Raw genomic sequence first — 13,790 nt, forward strand, 5'->3', positions numbered from 1 at the left:
CTGAAATGAATATTTTAAAAAGGAAATCCAATAGTTTTTCTAAAGAGCTGTTTTAGCTAACATCATTGAGGCAATATTTAACACAATAAATGTACTCACTTCATGGCTGATGAATTCTGATAAACATTCCTAGGTGCATAACAAACATGTAATGTTTCATTATTCCCCTGCCCAGAGGCATTCATACAATTTCACATAAATTGCAATCATATAATGACTACTTTATAACCAAGCCGGTAGGTAGCTCCCATTCATGGCTTCTGCTTCAGTTCCTACTGTCTTGACTTTTTTATTGATGGACTATGGCTTATAAGAGTGAGATAAAATAAACCTTTTCTCCCCAAATTGCTTTTGAGAGAAAAGCAACAATAGAAGCCTAAGACAGGTTGTACCAGGTTCATGGGGAATTACTGAAATAGGCCTGGCTGTTCTTTGAGGCAGACTGTGGAAGGGCTTCAGCACTTTGGGCTAGAAAAGCTGTTTCGCGATCACAGATCACAGCTTAATGAGCTGTTGTGGGAACTTAGAAGATACAGCCGAGAACGATGCAGTTGATGGGGGTCTAGTTTATGAAATCCCTTTACTGAGAGGGAAGTAAAGACTCTTGGGCTATTGGTATGCTAGTCTATATTAAGACTCTGTGGTTCTGGTCAGCTGGGGCTGAAGACTCAGCTGTAATTACATGAGACTAGCATCACTGAGGCAAAATCTTCTGGCAAGTGTTTCCTCAGGGTCAGCAAGAAGTTGTAGTCCAGAGGGAGTTAAGGCCAACCTCTGATGACAGCCAAACTTGGTAATACGTAAGAGTCAATCAGTTTGTACTGGTTTTGAAGGTTATGGAGAGCAGTGAACATATTTTTAAATTTTAAAGTATGTAGGGTTTGAATAAACCCAATTTTCTCCCGACACACAGCCTTGTGTGAACACGGTATATGACTGCACACATATACTGTTCATCACAACATGATTACACTTTCAAAGAACTATCCCATCCCTGTTTGCGAGGAGTACTGGTCTGGAATCTTTTTCTTGCAATACTTTCCCCTGGTTTTGGTACAGGGACAACGTGAATCGAATAAATTAGGAAATTCTCCTTCCTGTCCTACTTTCTGAAAGAGTTTGTATAGAATTGTTATTACTTCTTTTTAAAATACTGTGTAGAGCCAGGTGTGATAGTACACACCTTTAATCACAATATTTGGGAGGCAGGCAGAACTCTGTGAGTTCAAGACCAGCCTGGTCTGCATGTATAGCCAGAGCTACACAATAAAGAGACCATGCCTCAAAATAAATAAATATAACAAAAATCTGAGTAGATTTTTATAATGGAGGCATTTGCTTCTATAAGTTTTTTATGAGGAGGCCTGTCACTATAAAATCAAATCCTAGTAATTTAAAAATATAGAAACTATTTCTCATTTTATCGAATCAAAAAAGATCTGAAAGAATTGAAATGTACGTTCATGTTGTCTTGGTTCATTCTGACTGCTGTAAGATGCCATGAACCAGAGAGCATGCAAATAATAAGCACTCATGTCACTGTGCTAGAGCCTGGGAAGTCTGAGGTCAAGATTCGGGCCCTCACAGGGGACAAGCCAGTTCCTTGGCCTTCTTCCAAGAGCATTAAAAAAGTCAGATTTATGTTAGTCACATCAGCTATTACAGTGATTGCCACTGTCAGGCCATAGGTTTTTGTTTTTGTTTTGTTTTTTGAGCCATGGTCTTACTATGTAGCTTTGGTTGGCCCGGGACTCAGATGCCTTTGCCATCTGAGTACTGGGATTAAAGGCATGTACCACCATCTTTTGGAGGCATTTTCTTAGTTGAGCCTCACTCCTTTTAATCTAATTACTATAGCTTGTGTCCAGCAGACATAAAACTAGCCAGCATATGTGAGAACCATATCTATTGCAGGAAACTGACCTTATGTACGGCTTCTACTTGAGCCTTCAAAATATTACTCTTGAAGTCAGGAGGAACCCTCACTGCATTCAATCCTGGGCTCTCAATGGCATTATTAAGATACTTCTCAGTCAACTTTATCACTTCTTCCTGAATGTTAAAAGATATAATTACTCTTGACAGGTCACAGTTATGTGGAAACAGGAATGTTCAAAGTTCATATTCAGACAACCAAGAAATAACATGCCTCAAGCAGCTGTCTCCTGTCCAAGACAAACTTAAACTTAACCCCTGTAACCATCAACCTATAGATCGAGAGCTTTGGAGTGAAAGGGACTGGTCTCTAGCGGGTCTAATCTAAAACCCACCTGGGATAAATGCCAGCAAGTATTTCATATTCTCCATGAATGGTTTCAGTAACTCAGCTGCTTAAAGAGAGGGCATCAGATCCTGAGATGGATAAAGGTCCTGCATGATTCTAACTCTGAGTTGTCACCAGGGAAGGAGGTGGCTTTTTGTAATAAATTATATGTAACAATTAATGTAGCAAATATGTAAACATTCTTAGATACACTGATAAAAATAATGCACAAATCCACTAAAAAAAAACAAAAACAAAACACTACTTAAAAATTAGCTATTAGAAATAAATGAAGGGAAGCAGAGTAATACATTTAAAAGAATGTAAGCCATCTGTATTACATTTAATATTTTGCTTAACTTAAATCAGCTGGACATAGGTCTAGAAACCATACCACTTTCCAGGTTGGAACAAATTTGATGATGTCCTTATTCCAATTTTGATGTTTTTTTTTTTTTTTTTTTTTAATCTCTATTTCAGCCTCTAGGTAGCATCCCAGAATCTGAACTTAAAAATTTTGTTCTTTGAGAGATTTTCCCTATGTAGCTTAGACTTGCCTTGAGTTAGTAATCCTCTTGCCTAAGGCCCCCAAAGGCTGAGATTAGAGGCATCACCAGCAGATATGGCACCAAGTCTAAATTTTAAACAAGCTTTCCTATGTAATTCTGATATTAAAAAAAAAAAAAAAAAAAAAAAAAAAGTCTGAGAATCACTTTTTAAGATTTGATCTTGAATGTCGGGTGTGGTGGCGTACTCCTGTAATTCCAGCTGTCAGGAAGGCAGAGGCAGGTGGATCTCTGGGAATTTGAGGCCAGCCTGGTCTACAAAGTGAGTCCAGGATAGCCAAGGCTGCACAGAAAAACTCTGTCTTGGGGAAAAAAAAAAAAAAAAAAAAAAAAAAAAAAAGATTTGACCTTGACCTTGCCTGTAACCTCCTGGCTGCTAGTAGCAGAAGTCAGTCTGTTTCTATGTCCCTGTGTTACTGGAGACTGAACCTAGGATTCTGTGCAAACCTCCCTTCTGAGTTTTAATTTAGAGACAGAATCTCACTAAGTTGTCCAGGATGATGTTAAAATCATTGGTGGGCCTTGATCTTACGATTCTTTTGTTTTAGCTTCCCAGATATCTGGGATTACGACCTTGAATCACCAGGCTTGGCTTACAGTAATTCTCTACGACCTTTTACAATGATGGCTCCTTGAAAAAAAACTGACATTTTCACACTTTTCTGAAGACTTCCATGTTGCAGACTTGAATACTTCTTAATCATCATTTGCACATTATAACAACCCTCATTTCAAAGTCTCAGAAACACAAGATACTAAAATGAAAAAAAAAAAAAGCCAAAAAAGCCCCACTTAAATCTGTGACTTTCAGCCAGCCCAATACTGCTTTTTAATTGTCTTAATTTTTTTTTTAAATTATGTGTATGTACGTATCTGTATGTGCATGTAAGCACGATGGTCAGGAGAGGATATCTGATACCCCGGACTGCAGTAACAAGTGACTGTAAGCTACTATTTGGGTGAGCCTCCATGTAGGCACTGGGGGTCTAACTCAGGTCTATGGAAGAGCTGCCAGTACTCTTCACCACTGACCATCTACCTCTCCAGCCCCTCAGTATGTCTTTAAAAACAAAACAAAACAAAAACAAAAGCAAAAACAAAACAAAACAAAACAAAACAAAAACATCATGAGCTGGGCATATGCCTTTAACCCCAGCTCCAGGGAGTGGGAGGCAGGCATATCTCTGAGTTCAAGGCCAGCCTAGTGTATAAATGGAGTACCAGGACAGTCAGGGCTACATACAGAAACCCTGTCTGGAGGACTTCCATCCCCCTCAAAAACAAACAACCAACAACAACCCTCCCCAAGCAAACAAATACCATGAGAGACCTTAAATTTTATTTATTTTTTAGAGAATGCCTTACTAGGTAGCCTTGGCTGGCCTGAAACTCAGTATGTACACCATGCCAGCCTTGAACTCACTGAAATATAAATTTTTTCATGCAATTTATTTTAATTTTATGTGTATGAGTGTTTTGCCTGCGTGTATATATGTGCACCACATGTATGGCGTCCACAGAGTTCAAAAGAGGGTATCTGAAACTGGAGTTACAGATGGTTGTTAGCTGCCATGTGGGTCATGGAATCAAACCTGGGCCTTCTGCAAGAGGAACAAATGCTCTCTTAGCCACTGAGCCAGCTCTTCAGAAGCACCACCCACTGAGCTCAGCCCTCTTCAGCCCCATTAATTTCTTAATGTTGTCATGCAAATTTCCTCCTTCCCTCCTACATATCCACACATTTCATCTTTTAAAATGGGATTAGAGCCCACCAAGAATGAGGCAGAGCTGCTGTGCTGCCTCCTTTTCCTGTCAGGCTGACAGAGGTTATCTGAAAACGGGGGTCTCCACTGAGAAAACAGCCCCATCAGACTGGCCTGCCAGCAACCTGTGGGCAGTTTCTGGATTGATATAACAGAGCCCAGCCAATTGTGTACTGTCCCTGTGGTTCTGGGTTATAGAAGAAAGCAGACTGAGCAAGCCTGTCTAGGAAAGTAAGTCTTTCTGGGAATTATCTTGCTGTATAACAAGTAGACACAGGAGAGATCCCAATACCTGGCTGTTGACATTAATGTCAATGGTAGGTCGAGGACATGGCAAGATATTCTGCTCCATTTCAAGCTGTTTGAGCTTTTCGGTGTCATCTTTTAATGCTGAAAAAAAAAAAAATAGTGAAGCTTCTCATTAGTCTACCTGACCATGACAGCTATATGAGGTATACACTGAAGTTCTGTTTTTCCTCTATTAAAAGTAGAATATCCAGATGAATATAACATTTTCCACCAACTCTCTAAGAGTTAATCTTAGGGCCGGGCTTGACAGTGCATGGTTTTAGAGACAGGCAGATCTTTGAGTATAAGGCCATCAGGGTCTACATAATGTACCCTGGCTTAAAAACAAAACAAAACAAATAACAACAACAACAAAACCACAGAGAGAGCATTATTCTACAGCTGGGCAAGGTTTCACAAGCCTTACTCTACCTGGTAGGCAGAGTCATGAAGATCTCTATGAGGTCAGGACCAGCCTAGCCTGGTCTACAGAGTGAGTTACTGACCATGGTGGGCTAACTAGAGACTGGAGAGATGGCTCAGTGATTAAATGCAATGGCCGCTATTATTCGGGTACCAGGTTCAATTGCTAACATCCACACAGCAGCTTGGCAGCTCACAGCCATCTGTAACTCAGTCGTAGGAGATCGATGACCTCTTTGGCTTCTATAGCCAATGCATACACAAGGTACAGACACACAGGCAGGCAAAACACCCATACACACAAAATAAAAAGTTAGCTGGGTCGTGGTGGTGCACATCTTTAATCCCAGCACTCAGGGGGAAGATCTCTGTTGGAGGCCAGCCTCATCTAGAGAGCAAGTTCCAGGACAGCGAGGGCTGTTACACAGAGAAACACTGTCTCGAAAAACAAAACAACAACAACAAAACACACACACACACACACACACACACACACACACACACACACACAAAAAAAAAAAAAAAACCACAAAAGAAAAGTTAATAAGAAGTAGGTATGATGTCCTGTGTTCACACGGCTGGTAAAACACAACAGCACATGGACACAAGGGCTCTTAATTGCCTGTATGCTTAGGGTTTGCACAGTCAAGACACTGAGAAAGCAGAGATCACTGTGGTAAGGTCTTTTCTCTTTTAACCTCATCTGAGATTCATGTCTAGCCTCAGTACTTTACTATTTCATTTTTGCTCGACTATATATACACTACTGCAAACTAAACATATCTGGAGAGACTACGAAAGGGCATATACTTACTTGCTAACTAATTCAACATATTACATATTGGTTGAAGTTGGCAAGCACTTTTATCTGATGAATCATCTCATCAAACCTAAATACAATTAAACGAACCCTATTTAAGATAACTACCCTCCTGCCAATCACAGTGGAGCACATCTTTAATCCCAGTACTTGGGAGGCAGAGGCAGTTGGATCTCCATGAGTCTGTGGACAACATGGTCTACATAGTGAGTTTCAGGACAGCCAGAGCTTCATAGTGTGAGATCTTGTCTTGGGGGCAGGAGGGGGAGGAGAAGAAGTAAATGTAAATAATGATATTACTATTACTGCCCTAGAATAACCTTACATTGTAAGGATTTAGTGTGAATTTGAATTTTTACTGTCACTTGACAAAATTGCTATTGAGTATCTCTCCTTTCTACATAATCAATTAGGGGAGGGAGTCCTTTGGGTCAAATGGATCTTCTGAAAAATGCCTGTCAATAAATCCAGTAGATTCTCTTTCTGGCGGAACATTAGAACCGTATCAATGGCCTTCAAGAAATTCCGGATCCCTGGACTTGTCTTAAGAATAATCTTTTAAAAAATCTTTTGTTCTGGTGCACATGTGTAGGCCAGAGGACAACTCTGAGATGTTGGTTGTACCCTTTTAATTCTTTCTTGCCACCAAAGGTTCTGCGGATGGAACTCAGGCCTCCAGGCTTACTTGGTAAACATTTTTACCCACTGAACTATCTCATTGGTAAAGAATAATTTTATCAGACTCTATAGAACAGTGGTTCTCAACCTTCACAATGCTGCAGCCCTTTAACACAGTTCATGTTGTGGGTGACCACCACACATAAAATTATATTCGTTGCTACTTTATAACTGTAATTTTGTAACTGTTATAAATTGTAATGTAAATATCTGATACTCAACCTTTGTGAAAGGGTCTTGGATCCCCCAAGGAGTCATGACCCACAGGTTGAGAACGGCTGCTCTAGAGGAAAGACTGATACTGGATATCTCTTAAACTCTCCGTGGGATCTTAATACACAGAGATACAAGTCACTAATTCGATGCTGTTTTTTGTTTTTTTTCTCTTTTGGGACACGGTTTCTCTATGTGACCTTGGCTGTCCTGGACTCACTTTGTAGACCAGGGTGTCCTGGAACTCACAGAGGTCTGCCTCTGCCTTCCCAAGTGCTGGTAGTACAGGCATGCACTACTGAGCCCAGCCTCAATGCTGGTCTTTACTAAATCTTCTTTATCCATTTATTTAATTCCTATTTCTCTATTTCTGGCTTTCTTATGTTATAAAATATTTATGTAAAATATTGATGCTGACACTACAGATGTTTTAAGTTGTACTGATAAACTAGTATTCTCTAGTTTTTGAACTAAAGCTGCTTGGCTGACAAACATCCTGAGATACGGAACAAATGAGCAAAAAACAAAACCAAAGAAAAACTAGCCACTATTTTTACCTACTCTTACCATGGCAAAAAGTCTTTTCTATCTGAGACAAATAGCCCACCATGGGCCAGTATTCCATCTTGTGAAATTCTGGACCAATTTCCATGTAGACAACTCCCTTGTCACACTAGCTATTTCAATAGCTATTAAAGTGCCTGAAAACAGAGCCTCTCAAGACCAGCCTTAGGGGCCAAAGGGGGATGGGGGGATTGAACCAAATGGATGAATGCTCTTGTGAGTGCATCAAGAAATTCTAGTAGATTTTGATTTGGATATTAAAAAAAAAATCCTATATTCTGGTTTTTCCTAATCCCTAGCATAGGACTTAAAATGCTAGTAATGTTTGCCTTTAATTCCCCTCACATTTATTTGTGGGCAACAGCTAAGGATACCCTTTTCCACCCATACTCAGCAGTTATTTAAATAAAACTACTGGTGCACTTTTGTCGTTGTTCAGATGGGCCCACTGCAGTGGTCCCTTGACTGTCCCAATCACCCAGAAGAAGCCAAAATGGACATTGTTCCAATTCTATAATGGCAGTTAGTTTTAGAGAATATGAAGAGACAATGATGAGAACAGGAAGTGCAAACTGGCTAGTTGGTTTAGGGTGGTAATATATCTCTCTCCCTCAAGGTAACCAGTTTCTTGGTTGAAAGCCAAAAATGTTCTTGTCTCATGGTAGCTTCATCTTTGCCAAGTCTAGAGCTTCAGGATTACCTTTTCAGAGAGGATACTGTTAGAAGAGTTAAAGGTCATTAAAAGAAACCTTCTAGTCAAAGAACATAACCTCTGGCCTCACATTCAAGTTGGTCCAGGTCAATTTTGTAGCCAAGGGCCACTACCAGGAAGGTGGCTCACCTAAAGCTGTGCTAACAAATTCCTAGTGTGTGTTAGGGGCCTTATCCAGAGGTTCATCAGACTGATCTCAACTAATATGTCCAGTCAGCTTTAACAATAACTTACTGTTACTAGGGACTTCAGAAAGCCAGTGTATGCTAGGTGGGTTTGACAAAAACGTGAGGGCTGGAGAGATGACTCGGAGGTTAAGAGTACTGACTACTCTTCAGGAGGTTCAATTCCCAGCACACACACTGCGGCTCACAGACACCTATAATGAGATCTGGTACCCTCTTTCTGGGGTTCAGGTGTAGACACAGATAGAACATCGTGTGCAGTCTTTTCTTTCAAAGATAGTTAAACAGCCAGAGCTAGTATTTTTCAAACCTCCTCCACCTTGTGAAACTACTGCATACTTGCCTGTTTGCCTGACCTCTAGATGCCAAACATTCCTGAGACTTGACTCTACCACACTCCTTCCTTTAGCACCATTTAGCTAATCATGTCAGACTATAAGGTCAGAGCTTCTATAATTTTAATTTATAGCCAAAGAACAAGTAAGAATTCAGAATGACCAACCATAAATGTATAAACATTTGTGATACTACATACCTTATAATGTTATATTATCTTAGCTCAGAGCATAGCTCAGTGTTATGAGTTTATGCTACCTTAAACTTTCTCCAGTGTTCTTAAATCAAAAGGAATGATTAGACATAATATTTTTGGAAAAAGTGGTTTAAATATCTCAATTCAAAAAGGAGATGTAATCAAAGGGTGCTGGGGTTGCGATAGCTCATTGGGTAAAGGTACCTTACTGGAAGCTTGAGGATGGCAATCTAAGTTTGAGGCAGAAGAAGAGAAGTGACCCTCAAAGTTGCCTCAGATCTCCACATGCACAACATGGCACAATCCATCAAATAAGTACATGCAATAAAAACATTTTACATATCATTGATAAATTACAGAACAAGTACTTACTCTCGCATTCAACTTTGGGCTCTAATTCATTTGACCTGGTGGCTACATTAATGTTATCTGATGCTGGGGATGTTTCCGAAGTATTTGAAGTTCTTGTTACATCACCAGTGGTTGTTTCTAGTAAGTCTGGGCTATTTAGAAAATCAATATTCTGAGGCAAGCTGTAAAAGTAACAGAAAGTTTACTTAAACCAATATGCTTATCATTTAAGTAAATTAAAATACAAACAAGAAACAATGTCGGAAAAAATTAATTGAAGAGTTTTATTGAACTGGCTTTATTCACCTTTTATAATCTTCAGATATAATTTTTCCAGTTAAGATGAAATAAAAGGGAATGAGATAGCTTTCTACCTGAAATAACCTGAAGGGGAAAAATACGCTATTCTTAAGACACTAGACAATGACAAGAGATAACAAAAAAGAATGATCCTGAGAACCAAAAAAACAAGAGGGGAACCTTACAGCTGCCTTGAAAACATGTTCAGGCCACTGTGCAGAAATGGGGACAGGTGGCAGAACAAGGGACTATCTTAGATAACAGGATGAGATGAGTAATCTTTCTCAGCCTGGGGAGATCAAGGAAGCCAGAGATTTGTGAACAAACAAACACCAGGTTACTAATGAGGCATACCCTTGGCTGTGTCCTTGAGAGTGTTTCCAGACCAGTTTAACAGAAGAGGGATACCTGATTAGTACCAGCTGTGGTCCCAGAATGAATAAAGAGGGAGAAAAGGGGATTGGATAAATGGTTTAGTGGGTAAAGTACTGGCCTTGCAGGCTTAAGGGCCTGAGTTTGGAGCCCCAGAACCCATGTAAGGACAGACACAGTAGCAGACAAAAATACATAATCTCAGGGCTCCTACCAAAAGATGCAAAACGGAGACTGGAGCATCTCAATGGTTAGCTAGCCTAGGATGTGTGCAAATATCGACAAGCGATGCTATCAAAGATGATGCAAAACGAGGACCAACACCCGAGATTGTCCTTTTACCATAGTGATACACAAATGTGCACAGCGATTAAAAATATAAATAAATAAAAAGGAAGATGGAGAAAGCCAGCTGAACACTGGCATTCACATTTATGTTTCTTAGTTGGCACCAAGGACCAAATTACTCCTGCCATCAAGCTTTCACTTGAGGATGGACTGCATTCCTTTGAACTGCAAGTCCAAATAAATCCTTCTCCCATTAACTTGCTTCTGTCACAGAAACAGAAAGTAGCTGATACAAGATCAAAGGCCAAGTGCCAGAGGAGCAAAGATACAGAGTCCTGGAGATGCCTGGAGACATGAGAGAGGCATAATGGTGACATTTGTTAGAAAAGCACCCTGAAGGCCTGGGAAAGAATTACTTGAAAGGGTGGAGGGGAAGGTTGGACAGATGGCTCAGTGGGGTCTTCCAGAGGACCCAGGTTCAAATCCCAGCACCCACACAGCAGCTCACAACTGTCCATAACTCCAGGATCTGACACTCTCAGACAGACATATATGCAGGCAAAACACCGATACACATAAAATAAAGGTAAATAAATTAAAAAAAGGAAACGACTTAAGAAAAGATTCTCTTGAAGAGATTAGAGGAAAGTCACGTTGCTAGGCAATGTGTCGGTTTCTGCGACAGAGCACTGAGTGTTCAGCAGCGCTAACCCACAGAGCACTGTGCATGGCACACCCACCTCATCACAGAAGTGAGGTCAAACAAACGTAAAACAAACCTCAGAAGACTTCATGTGGTAAAGCAACAAAGTAAGACTGTTGAACTACTCAGTAGGTGGCAGCTATACAGAGAAGTAGCAGCCATGACACTATCGGAGGAGAATAAACAACTTATTCCAATTGAATAAGTTGGAGCAACAATAATCAAGACAGCATGGTATTTAATTTTTTATTATTTTTGGAAAGATTTATTTATTATTTATACAGTATTCTGCCTGCCCAGGCCAGAAGAGGGCACCAGATCTCATTATAGAATGGTTGTGAGCCACCATGTGGTTTCTGGGAATTGAACTCAAGACCTTTGGAAAAACAGCCAGTGCTCTTAACCTCTGAGCCATCCCTCCAGCCCAAGCATGGTATTTATTAGTGCAAAGAGTGTGAAGATTAATCTTGATTTTACCAAAACACTTAGGAGATGAACTACAAATGTGAAGGGAGTAATGGAAGAGGGAGCCTGGCCTGAGTGAATAGGTCACTTGGGTCTGGTCTTGAAGGGCAGATCATGCCTGGACACTTACTGTTCTTGGGGTGGATAGTATGAACTGTTCTACTCTACCACACCCTCGCCAGGACAATGAACAGAAGCCTCTGAAACCATGAAAAAAAAAACAAAAAAAAAAACAAAACAAAAAAAAAAACAAACAAACAAAAAAAAACAACAACAACCCCAAATCTTTCTTATTAAGTTATTTCAAGACTACTACCACAGCTAAAGGAAAGCTTAGTTGACAGATAGCTCAAGACTTGAGGTTCTAGACAAATCAATGAGAGGACAGTTTTGTTTTGTTTTTTTTTTTTTTTTTTCCAATAAACTGGACAAGTGTACTCACTATTTTGGTGGTTTAAAAAAGTTAGTGTGTGCATATGCATGTTTGAGGTTATGCAGACATGTTCCAAACTGTGAACAGCAGGCACAGGTATGTATGAGTCTCACGTGGAGGACAGACAATCCCTGGTGCCAGTCTTCACTTTCGACCTTGTAACAGGGCCTCTGGGTGTAAATGCCAGGCTAGCTGGCTCAGGTGCCCTCCAGGGATTCTCCTGCCTGTGCCTCCCATCTCACCATCAAGTGCTGGGATTACACAGTAAATGCGTCTGTGAATGCATGTTTGTGTAGCTGTGGAGATTAATGTTTATCTCTTTCCACCTAGTCTTTTTGAGACAGGGTCGCTCACTAAACCAGGACTTTATCAATTTGGCTCTTCTGGCTAGCCAGTGAGCTCTAAGGATCCACTTCTCCCAACAACCCCCCAAAGCCATACCCAACACGACAGTGCTAGGGTAACAGATGCATATCAACATATTCAGCTTTGCTGTGAGTTCTGAGGAATGAATTTATACATTATTGACTTGACTGAGTTATCTCCCAGCTCCAATCCCATTCTATGTGGATGTCTAGCTGATTCAACACCATCAATTCCATAAAAAGTTAATCAGAGTGGTGGCATACACCTGCAATCTCAGTACTCAGGAGGCTAAGGCTGGATGGTCAGTGAGAGGCCATCTTGGGTTACATACATAAGACTCGCCTCAAGAGACTGGAGGAAAAAGAAAGTAAGTTAAAAAGTAGGCCTGATGGTGCATGCCTGATTACAGTACTTGAGAGGTAGAGACAGGTGAATTTGGAATTGGAGGCCAGTCAGAGCTTAGTGTCCTCTACAATTAAACAAGAACGAGAATTACTAAATGAGCAAAATTATTAAAAAAGACCAGGTTAATACGAAAATGAAAATTTTCTATCAGCAAAAAACCCAGTAAAAGTAAAATAATGACAAATGAACTGAAAATATATTTGTAAATAATATATACAGAAAAAAAGAAAAGACTATCAGATTATTTTTCCAAAGGGATAAGATGGGAACAGGTAACTTGGAGCAAAAAAGCAAATGGTTTCTATACAAATACCAATGGTTCATGAGGGAAACTTAAAGGTTAACTACCCTGAATCTTCACTACAGTGTTAATTTCCTGGCTCATTTAGTCAAATTTCCTAGTGTCGTTGTGTTTGGGGGCTGAACCCAGGGCTGGGCTACACCTCCAGGTGAAATAACTACTTTATGGTACACTCAGTGCAGCTCAAATAAAACTGTGTAAAAAAAAGTAAACATCCCTTCTTAATGCTCACATCAGCAAACCCTCAACATCTGATTATACTCAGACCTGTGGGAGGCCAGACTCTACTGCTCAGACGTAGAATCCAATGTATGTGATTCCTGCACTAGCTTAATGAATGCTGAGTCTGTTGGGAGCTGGATTCTCAGAAAGAAGGGAACTAGGAATAAGAAATCCAGAAAAGCCAAGAACCACAAGTATTGGCTTTAAATTTATCAGCATAAATTTGTGACTCAAACATAGAATCATTTTGATTGAGTCCAGAAGCATTAGAATCTACAGCAGGAATGAACAAGACCTACTATTGGTCAGATTGTGGCTCCAAAGATTACACCAAAATTGGTGTCTTAAAAGAATGGCTGACGTCAAAGCCAAGTGCAGAAACTCTGGTACCAGTGTAAGAAATCTGGGGGAAAACTTAGTGGTACTGATATAGTCTGACAGGGCTCCCACAAACCAAACCTAAACAGTTTGCCAAAATGGTAAGTCATGGACCAACACATAGGTTGAATAAAGAGTTTATGAGCCCATGTATAAGTAGACAGAACTTTAAATTAGTTCTTACTATAGAATATCAACT

General features: G+C 40.1%; 1 protein-coding gene across 1 annotated transcript in view; it reads right to left on the reverse strand.

Annotated features, from left to right (window-relative positions):
- The window catches only part of Epb41l5 (erythrocyte membrane protein band 4.1 like 5), a 92,141-nt gene that overhangs the window by 13,072 nt on the left and 65,279 nt on the right, over nt 1-13,790 (reverse strand). Inside the window, exons 16-18 of the mRNA XM_055601645.1 lie at nt 9,380-9,540; nt 4,885-4,982; nt 1,924-2,052 (exon numbers count right to left, since the gene is read on the reverse strand). Coding sequence (XP_055457620.1) covers nt 1,924-2,052; nt 4,885-4,982; nt 9,380-9,540 — 388 coding nt within the window. The remainder of the gene's footprint in view (nt 1-1,923; nt 2,053-4,884; nt 4,983-9,379; nt 9,541-13,790) is intronic.

The sequence above is a fragment of the Psammomys obesus genome, unplaced genomic scaffold (assembly GCF_907164565.1).
Source record: "Psammomys obesus unplaced genomic scaffold, mPsaObe1.curated_primary_1811, whole genome shotgun sequence".
Classification (NCBI taxonomy): Eukaryota; Metazoa; Chordata; class Mammalia; order Rodentia; family Muridae; genus Psammomys; species Psammomys obesus.